General features: G+C 47.5%; 1 protein-coding gene across 1 annotated transcript; it reads right to left on the bottom strand.

Moving 5' to 3' along the window:
* Positions 1-614: 614 nt before the first annotated feature.
* LOC311370909 (thyroglobulin-like) lies at positions 615-10,925 on the bottom strand (the record flags this gene model as incomplete). Its single annotated transcript, XM_084489200.1, has 20 exons — positions 615-720; positions 1,017-1,150; positions 1,277-1,382; positions 1,518-1,651; positions 2,037-2,142; positions 2,413-2,546; positions 2,933-3,038; positions 3,178-3,311; positions 3,531-3,636; positions 4,032-4,165; positions 4,544-4,649; positions 4,757-4,890; positions 5,304-5,409; positions 5,990-6,123; positions 6,663-6,768; positions 6,897-7,030; positions 7,314-7,419; positions 7,807-7,946; positions 8,382-8,504; positions 10,850-10,925. Coding segments are annotated over 20 exons (2,365 nt in total), but the record flags the coding sequence as incomplete, so codon positions are not given.
* Between the last annotated feature and the right edge of the window lie 10 nt (positions 10,926-10,935).

Raw genomic sequence — 10,935 nt, 5'->3', positions numbered from 1 at the left:
CGTTACCTCAGCCGACAGAAAGCTTCACTAGAGTAACCGACGATACAGGCAGAGAATATGTCGGAGTGAGGTTTGTCACCGTACCGTGACGGCAAACTTAATCTTCCTCGGTTTTACAAAGGCTCATCTTTCCAGGCAACGCCTGTTCCTTAGTCAACGAGGATAGGGGTAAAATATCCCGAATGAGATCCTAAACGTCGGAAAGCCGACAGCTTTACAGACAATCAAGGACAAGCACAGTTGTTTCCAGACTTTCCCGACGATGACATCACCAATGTTAATCGGCTCAGACAGCTCGATTGCCCCCCCCCCCCCCCGGCCCGGGGGAGGGGTATCAGGCAAAACACGGACCTAGGGATGATTCCCACTCGGGGGGGGGGAAATCACGAGTCGGAATGTGACACGAAGCAGGCATGGGATAAGTGTCCTTGTGTTACCAATCAGAACCATCCTTCGGCTCTCTGGTTACTTTTCCGACAGTTAATAGATTCTGAGGTACATGCGTGTATCCGGGGATAATCTAGACTCAAAAAGGGCAGTGTGACTTCCACATGTTCTGACAGTTCCCCCAAGTCCTCTCAGCCCGGCAAAAGAGACTCAATGGTGTGACTCACCTGGTTTATTGCAATCTTTCTTCGGGGTACCAGCTGCCGTCCTGGTTCCCTCTCTCTCCTGCCCCCTATTGTCCACACACCAGCAATGGCCGCTGGAGCCGTCACACTGTAAAAAGATACCATTTTGTTAAAGTGTTAACTTGACACCCTCTCCTTTTTAGATGGTTTAGCCAATGACATGAAGGGGAAAACCTACATGAAGCATATTGGCGTTTTCTGTTCTTGTATCTGTATAAATATAAGTATATCTGTATAATCTTGTTCAGAGGTGCTGATGGTCAACAACTGTCCTATGCTATTAAGTGTATTCCCAGAGTATTGCTCAATCAAGGTAGCTAGCTGTCTGTGGCATTAATGGCATTAGTCTAGTCTTAAGAACTTCACCATGCTGGGGATGTTCACCTGTTGGATTTTGTACTGTCCTTCTGCATCACACTCGGGAACAAAAGCACCCAGAAGAGGGTGTCCTTCCGGACTGGTGGTCTGGACCCCGTCTCTGTGGTGTTCACAGTGGGTCTTGGGACGCGCCGGCTCATCTTGGTCCAAGACAAAAAATGGGGGATGAATACACAAATATTCACATCCTGTAACCGGACCGTTCAACAAGCTATTGTCGATTCAGGTCAGCAGGATGGGCTTCTCCTGCTTCTGCCCGGTCTCACCTGGTTTGTAACAGTCTCTGGGGGGTGTACCAGACGCTGTCCTGGTACCGGCTCTCTCCTGCCCCCGCTGATCCACGCACCAGCAATGACCGGTGGAGCCGTGGCACTGTGACAAAACCAAGACGAGGTTGGTCAATCGTTTCAGAGCTTCACGGCAAAGTCGTCTCTCAGAAGATACTCAAGAGTCGACCGTGTGTAGCAGAGGTGTGTCCGGGCACCGCAACGTGGCCCCAACACTGACCTGTTGGAGTCGGTACTGTCCGTCTTCGTCGCAATCGGGAACGAACGCACCGGGGGCAAGAAGTCCCTCGTGACCGGTGCTGTGGACTCTGTCTCGATGTTGCTCACAGTGGGTCCTCGGACGCTCGGGTTCATCTGAGGGAGGGCCGGAGAGAGAGAGAGAGAGAGAGAGAGAGAGAGGGAGGGAGGGAGGGGGAGAGAGAGAGAGAGAGAGAGAGAGAGAGGGAGAGAGAAAGAGAGGGAGGGAAGGAGAGAGATGGACAGAGGGGGAGAGAGAGAGAGAGAGAGAGAGAGAGGGTCAGCAAATGCAAAAAGTTACCCAAAAGTAAAATTGCTTAAAGTAAATCTGAAAATGATTCTTCCATTCTTTCAAATCTATTGCACTCTCACGTCATTTCCGTCTATTGCTTTCCTTCTATTTCTTCAAGCCCATTTAATGGGTGGACTTCATTCCCCCCCTCTTAGCTACATAGTCAGGCGGGTGATGAATCACAGGAACACTGGATCAGTATCTCCATACCAGGTTTGTCGCAGTCTTTGGGCGGTGTACCAGGTGGAGTCCTGGACCTGGCTCTCTCCTGCCCAGCATTGTCCACACACCAGCAATGGCCGGTAGAACCCTGGCACTAAAATAAAAACGACATGATACCACCATGATTAGCATGAAATACACGTGATGGTGTATGAGATTTCCATGGATATGAAGATGCTTGTGTTAGAATACAATTGCATGTAAAAGATTTGGATGTATGGCATAAGCTATCAGCACGCACAGTAACAGACTTCTTGAGTAAGGTTGAATTTGTTATCAAACATTCAAATTTAGGTAAGGGGTGATAATGAAAACGTTGAATGCTAGTGAAAAAGTTGTCAATGAAATGTCAATGAATCCGGACCTGTAGTGGTACGTATTGGCCATTAGCGTCACACTGGGGTACAAAAGCACCCAGGATGGGATATCCCTCGGGACTGGTGGTCTGCACGCTGTCTCTGTGGTGCTGGCAGTGGGTTTTAGGAGGCTCGGGTTCCACTGGGCACGAAAGAGAACATCAAACATGGGGGGAAAAATAACAGTTATGGCTGTGTTTCTTGTCCATCATTATTTGTCAAATATTGAGCAGAAATTCTTAATATTAGCCATTCTTAACTTTGAGTCAGGCAAAGGTGATGTCTCAATGAATGATTAACGCCAGCTAACATTTTAAAATGATGTTTTCAATTTAGTCTCAAATGTTGTTTTTTATTCGGAAATATATGTGAACCATCAATTTTAGCAATTTTAGCAATTCCAGACTTATAGCAATGCAGTCATGTTGAACGCCCACACCAGGAGCGTGTCATCTGCATATATGAGCATCTCTAGTCGGGATGTTAAACACAATGTGCCCTACTGGGTTTACCCGTCGGACTTCTCACCTGGTTTGTCACAGTCGATGGTCTGTGTACCAGCAGGAGTCCTGGTTCCCACTCTCTCCTGCCCCCTATTGTCCACACACCAGCAATGACCAGTGGAGCCGTGGCACTGAGATAAGGAGGATGATAACAAACAAACAATCATCTAAACAATACGGTCGACGACTAGTGAATAAATGAACAAAGAAAGTCGGAGGCAAAACGAAACATCCTTAAACACATTCACCAGTGAGTGGATGGTGGGTTACCTGGAGTGGTTTGTATTGTCCGTATGCGTCACACTCTGGAACAAAAGCTCCAAGGATGGGATAGCCCTCTGGGCTGGTGGTCTGGACCCCGTCTCTGTGGTGTTCACAGTGGGTCTTGGGACGCTCCGGCTCATCTGGTAGATAAATACACAAACAATCAAACCGTTACAAATCAATTTTGAATATTAACTTCAACTCCTAAGTCAAGAAATGAGACAAGATCATGTTTTAGTGGTTTTTTTTCAAAAGTCACATAGCGGTTCTAGAAAAAAAGTATTTATGTTCAGTTTTTAAGCAGTGTTAGTCTTACTATTGTCGCTGCCGCTGCCTATCGAATGTACCAGCCTGCTTACCTGGTTTGTTGCAGTCCACAGCGGGTGTACCAGGTGGACTCCTGGTTCCCACTCTCTCCTGTCCATTGTTGTCCACACACCAGCAATATCCAGTTGAGCCATGACACTGGAAAACATACACATATGTTGAATGTTTCGGAAAAAACACTGAAATGGCACTTGAATTGTTCTTAGGATTGTGTAGCGTTTTATCCTAGCTATCTTTGTTGTATACAGGGAATGGGTTAACCTAGTGATTGTTAGTGCTTGGGCACTTTGTTCTATGAAAATCCTAACTGTACCGACAGCGATATATTGTTTCTTCTTCTGTACTTGTAAGTTGCTTTGGATAAAAGCATCTGCTAGATGCCCTAAATGTAATGTCAAATGTAGATGCATAGAACTGAATGCATAGAACTGAACACCATCTCAACGTCACTCACATCAGATGAAGAATGAAGGGATTAGTTGAAAACAAAGTCTGACGGGGGTCAAACAAAACATTCAAGGACCTGTCGTCACCTGTAGTGGTCTGTACTGTCCGTGTTCGACACACTCTGGCACAAAAGCTCCGGCGATAGGATAGCCCTCTGGGCTTCTGGTCACAACGCTGTCTCTGTGGCGTTCACAGTGGGTCTTGGGTCGCTCCGGCTCATCTGGTTCAAAGAACAGAGCAGGAACGTTACCGAGCGGTTACAAGTTCACTATGAACGTACGGATGGCGCATTTGTTGCACATGTGCGGTGGAGCATTTGTAAGAACTCCCCATTTGCCCCCAAGAACCCTGGACCTCGAACCCATAATGTTCCTCATATTGCACATTTCAATCCACTTTTTTAACTTTATTTTATATACACAGTTTTGATTTGCCTCACCTTTCAGAATTTTTTTTGCACTACTTAGAATTTTTTTTATGTTACATGTCACATATTTTGGAATTGACAATAAAAAAGACAAAAAATTGACTTTGAACCCTGTGGCTGCATGGACAAAAAGACGATAACCGATATTAGGCGCGTGGGCCTGCGTTGTACCTGGTCTGCTGCAGTCTGTGCTGGGTGCATCGGCTGACGTCCGGGTTCCCGCCCGCTCCTGCCCGCTGTTGTCCACACACCAGCAATGGCCGGTGGAACCGTGGCACTGCGATGAATGACAACAAACGACAATCAACATGTGTGTTCCCGTTTAAAAAAAACAGAAGTCTAATTTCAACACACAACACCTGACCTGATGTCACGCTACTGTACCTGGAGTGGTTTGTACTGTCCATGTTCGTCACACTCTGGAACAAAAGCTCCGAGGATGGGATAGCCCTCTGGGCTGGTGGTCTGGACCCCGTCTCGGTGGTGTTCACAGTGGGTCTTGGGACGCTCAGGCTCATCTGGTGAGAGAGCAGCGTTAAGTTAAGATGTTGTATTTTTGAACATGTGTACTTTTGTGTCCCATTGATCAGGGAGTTGATGGAGGAAGGAGGGAATGATCAGGGGCGAATCCTGATCTAAAAGGCGTTGGTCGGTTATGTTGTTCCTCAGCCAGGAAGCCATCCGCCGTCGTCGAATCTCAAAGACGAGAGGGGTGGGACATTTACGAGAGTAACGAAGGATGTCCAAACTAATTGTGCACTGTGTCTATCGCCCTCCCGAAAGGAGAGGCCCATCCAAATCTTCAACGACCGCAGAGTTAGTGATATCACCATTCCAGATTCTCAAACAGCCTTCCAGCATGAACCACTAAGGTGGTGTGAAACAACCCTGTTTTCGACTCGGATGCACTCTCCCGGGTACTCTCCCTTACCTGGCTTATCGCAGTCTGTGGGCGGGGTACCGGGTAGGCTCCTGGTCCCCTCGCGCTCGTGTCCCCAGATGTCCACACACCAGCAGTGGCCCGTGGAGCCGTGACACTGCAGATGGACGCATTCAATTCAATTCAATTGTATTTGTATAGCCCTCGATCACCATTACCGTCTCGAAGAGCTTAACAGGCCAAATACTAATGACACATCCATGGTTCTCATTTGAATCACAAGCTCTTAAATCAAACCTGCAGCACTTTTTAGACAATGAAAGTCCACAAGGGAGAAGGTAGGCCTGGGCAATATGGCTGAAAGACATATCACAATATAACTTGATCATATTGATCGATATCGATCACTATTGATCATTTTATTGACATAAAAGACTAGGAATTACCATGCTGGATTTAACCACTTCTGTTTAACACTTAATATGATCATCCACTGTTCTTCATTGATAAATACTCCAATGTCGATACGACAATGAAAAACACTCAAAGATTGTAAATAAGTACGGAAGCGTGTTTGTGTAACAAACCCAGCTGCTAGATTCGGTGGTCCAGTCTCATATAGATATATATTGAACATGTTTTGTATTGATATTGATCAAAAGTCTATCGCGATACGATCATTTATTGTTTTATTGCCCAGGCCTAGGAGAAGGATAACAACACGACTGCTTCCTGACCTGTAGTGGCGCGTACTCCCCGCGGGCGTCACACTGAGGGGCAGACGCCCCCGGGACGGGGCGTCCGTCCGGGCCGGTGGTCTGGATGCTCTCCCTGTGCTGCTCACAGCGGGTCTTGGGACGCTCCGGCTCGTCTAGGGTCGGAAAGAAGTTTCCGAGATATTCGGTCATAGAATACACACACACACCCCCCCCCCCCGGGACACATTGTGGACGTGAGCTCGGATGGAGATTCCACAAGGAGTACGGTGTGAGGAAGTATCACGTTCAGGGCTGAACGATTTGAGGAAATAATAGAATTGGGATTATTTCGACTGATATTGCGATTTGGTATGCGATTTTTCTTTTTAAAGTTTGTTATGTTCTGTATTATTCACTAAACACAAGCATTAAATCATTCTATGGTATGAACAAAACAACATTGGAACCAGTCAACATATAAACTGCTCTTTCCTTTAGGCCAGGCCTTTGAATTGTAAAAGAAAAAGAAATACAAATCTTACTGATCTCTAGTCAGTAACAGTAACAAATCCCCCCCAAAAAAATTTTATTTTTGTAATCGCCTTTTTTTGTAACGGCCTTGGAGACTTGAAAATCACGCTCTATTACATTGCAATGTCGGTTTGACTTTGATGAATCGTTCAGCCCTGATCATGTCGTGCGATGCCCCTACCGGGTTTGCTGCAGTCGACGGGAGACTCCTGAGGGGCCGTCCTTGTGTTGGCTCGTTCCTGTCCCTCACCGTCCACGCACCAGCAGTATCCGGTGGACCCGTGGCACTAGTGGTTGTAGGGAACAATCAGGACGTTGACGAAAAAAATCGGCATTTCGGTACATCCCTAATGGTATTTTCCTATGGTGAACCATCGTTTGGAACGACAAAAGAAGGAAGAAAATCGTTTTTCACCTGTTGGGTTTTGTACTGTCCGACCTCGTCGCATTCCGGAACGTAAACCCCCAGGATGGGGTACCCCTCTGGGCTGGTGGTCTGGACTCCGTCTCTGTGGTGCTGGCAGCGGGTCTTTGGACGCTCGGGCTCTTCTGGAGGAGATAAACACGAGCGTGAATGTGTGCGTATAAAAGCGTTGACAGCCGGGGCCGCTGATTAACACAGAACGTTTACGATCTCGTGCGCTAGTTCATAACACGTCCGTTTTTTACGATCGCACCCCGTGAAAGTTTACGATCGCGTATAACGTAGGGGGCCCCGTCGGTTGTAAAGATCACAAGGCGATGCTTTCTGGTGGGAACAACAAGGGACTTGGGGGCGGGGGGGGGGGGGGGGGGGTGGGGGGTGGATGGGGGGGGGGGGTTGGAGTCTGACCTGGTTTGTCGCAGTCTGTGGGAGGTGTGCCGGGTGGCGTTCTGGTGTCCGCTCTCTCCTGCCCCCTACTGTCCACGCACCAGCACTGACCGGTGGAGCCATGGCACTGCAACGAGTTAAGTACTTGATTCAATCAAACATGATAAAATGATTTAAAAAAATAATAAAAACTGTGGGCAAAGTACATCAAATCGATCGTTTGAAGGGCCCCTGTGTTACTGCCGAGCGTGACGGGAATTGGGCAATGACGAGCCATTTCAAAATCGAGGCGACAAAGCCCGGCTCGTAGGGAGCAGTCGCGGCTGAGGGCGCCGTGCTCAGGGTGACACCACCATACCCAGCTAGGAGGAGGAGCCGGGGATCGAACTAGCAACCTTGAGCGGCTACCGGCCACTCACAGCCGCTCTACCTCCTGAGCTACTGCCGCCCCCCCCGCCTGGTGGTCCGACAGAGGGGGGGGGGGGCCTGGGTGTGTTCCAGTTCCAGGGCCTACCTGCAGGGGTCTGTACTGCCCGTCGGCGTCACACTGAGGGACATAGGCGGTCAGGACGGGCCGGGGCCCTCGGGGCTCCACCGCGCCCCGCACGCCGTCCCGGTGCTGCTCACAGCGGCTCTGGGCGCGGTCGGGACGTCCTGTGAAAGCGGGGGGGGGGGGGGGGGGAAGACACACACACACACACACACACAAAGTGGTTACGCAAGGCAAGGCAACTTTAGTTATACTGCACTTTTCACGCACGAGGCAGACTTAAAGGTGCTTCACGTTGAAACATGAGTCATAGAATAAAAATGAAATGTTAAAAGAAAATAGAGAAGTAAAAGAAAACAAAGAAGGTGCAATGTGTTTATTTAGCAGAGAGCTAAAGCAAACATACAATAAAATCAAGTAATAAAATTAAATAGTTGCGTCGTGGGTGTACTCTGTAAATGAATCGCTTTACTCGCATTACTGACTTTGACCAAAGGGGGCGCTGACACTACGATTGAGAACCACTGATCCCAAAGAAAAACACAACCGCAACAACATGACCGCTGTGCGTCCGCTGTGCACACTGGACATCCCCGTACCATGTGGGGAACACTGGAAGCCGTCGCCACGGAAACCGGGATGGCACTGACAGCGGAAAGAGCCGGGCCCATTGGAGCAGCCGGCGTCGGCGTGACAGGGCGACGACTGGCACTCGTCCACGTCTAAGAACAACACACCACACGGACAGACAAAAGACATCTTTACATGTTTCACCTTGGGCTTACTATGAGGACGATGACACAGTGGAATGCTGCGTTCACTGGCGACCCGGACTACAGAGAAGGGTCTTTTTTCCATGAGATTTCCATGAGAAATGTGGCGTTCAAATGCCGTCCGGCAATTCAAGATTCAAGATTCGAGATGTTTTATTTGTCACGTGCGCCACAATTACAGACGTGAGTCGCTCGCAATGACATCCTTAAGTCTCAGTTCTCCTTCAACAGTGCAAAAATAGAAAAGTAAGTATGAAAGACACACAAGTAAGAGAGCTAAGCCTAAATAAATAAATAAATAAACTACAGTACTGGACATGAGTAGTTAGAATAAAATAAAAATATAATAATAACTGTGATATATAATAATAACTAAGGTATAAGTATATGCAGCATAGAGTGAAATGTAAACAGATATTTTTATCCAGGTGTCGACTGTTATAAAGTGGCACAACGGTGAGCTAGGTAGCTCAGGAGTGCAGCAGTCTCAACAAACTACTTTGTTGATCCAGTCATCGCTTTGGCTAAACTGACTCACTCCTGACTGCAAGAAGTGGTCGCGAGATGTTTGTCGCTTTTTTCACAGCTCACACATCACACACGCACATCAACACACACACACACACACACACACAAACACACTCACACACACACACACACGCACACACACACACGCACACACACACACAGACAAACAAACGGTTATATCACATCTTGGGTATGATGTACCTTTTCCTCTTGTCTGAAGGAGTGGCAGAAGACAAGGTGAACAGAATTGGAATGGCTGGAAGGCATTTGAATGCCGTGTTTGTCATGGAAATCCGGTGGGGAAAATATATGTTGCAATACACCTTGCCTTCTGCGACGTCTTCAAACAAGCGGAAAAAGGTAGGACATACCAAAGTCATGACATAACCGGATAGGAACCAATGAATGGGATCCGCCCAGTAAATGCCCAGTATAAACTACGGTGTCTTAATAATGTAATAACTAATAAACCATGTCATATAAACATCTATCACCGAATGAGCTACACCCAGCATATGTCTTATCCGTCTCCTTCTCTCTTCCTCCCTCTCTCTCTCTCTTTCTCTATCTCTCTCGCTCTCTATCACTTCCTCTGAGTCTCCCTCTCTCTCTCTGTCTCTCTCTCTCTCTCTCTCTCTCTCTCTCTCTCTCTCTCTCTCTCTCTCTCTGTATTTCTCCATCTCCTCACACATCTGTCATCATGGCCTCATCCTCCTACTTTATCTTCCTCTTTCCCTTGGCTCCTGTCCTCCCCCTCTCGTCTCCCTCCCCTCCCCCACGGCACACAGCTGTGCAGCACCAGTGTTGTGGGAGAAATGATCTGTTGGTGTTCTAGGGCAAAGGGTGAGGGCACACAGGAAAGTGTAGTTCTGCTTCCAGGAATGAAACTAACAACCACAACTCTGGAGGAAGCGCATGGAAGGAATATTTGAAGGGTTTGTTATTTAAAGGGAACCCCCACTCAAAATCATGATGGCACTAATTGAACTGACATATCACCAAAAATATATATATTGTGACTTTTAAAGTATACACTTAATAGAATACACTTTGATTACATTTAGGATTAGTGCAAAGATAAGGGATAGCACCCCCCTTCAAAAGTGTTTAACAATAGTGTAAGTGCACACATACGTTGCATTAGGGGGGAGGGGGAAAATGTTATAATAGCAACAAATGTACTTTAATATCGAGTAAGTCAAAGTCAATGATAAAGCTGCTGTAGGTAAGATTCCAGAGTTGTAAAGAGAGTGAGAGCAGGAGAGAGGATAAGAAAGTAGGATTTTGAAACTGAACGAGTTCTCTCCCTCTCTCTCTCCCTCCCTTTCATTCTCCACCATTGAGAAGTTTTGCGATTCACACAGCTGTGATTGACAGGCAAAGATGGATTCGCCCCCTACCAATCAGGGAAGAGACGCTCTGATTGGTCCAAAATAACTTAAATTGAAATGGTCTCATCGAGAGGCAGGCGCAGTCAACTGGAAATGGAGATATGTTCACAGTGCATTTCACTCACCAATAGCTGACAGTGGCCTAGGTCATTTCTAACAAATCACACTAAAATAATAGTTCTCAAATCTCACCTACAGCACCTTTAACACCCATAACCTCTGGATAAAAAGTAGCACATGCTTTGTGTCTATTTCCCGCTAGTTATTCTTTCTACATTCGACACTTAAACATCACCGCCAAACCTTCTCATGGAACACAACACAAACACAAACACGCCTCAACACGAATGGCCGCCGCACTTGTCCACCACGTACCGACGCAGGAGCGGCCGTCGTAGCTGAACTCGTAGCCGAAGTGACACTGGCACCGATGGGACCCTGGCAGGTTTACGCAGTCAGCG

Source organism: Micromesistius poutassou (genome assembly GCF_964030765.1).
Source record: "Micromesistius poutassou genome assembly, contig: SCAFFOLD_5832, whole genome shotgun sequence".
NCBI classification, from domain to species: domain Eukaryota; kingdom Metazoa; phylum Chordata; class Actinopteri; order Gadiformes; family Gadidae; genus Micromesistius; species Micromesistius poutassou.
The sequence above is the reverse complement of the archived record's forward strand: the minus strand, read 5'-3'. Positions and strand labels throughout refer to the sequence as shown.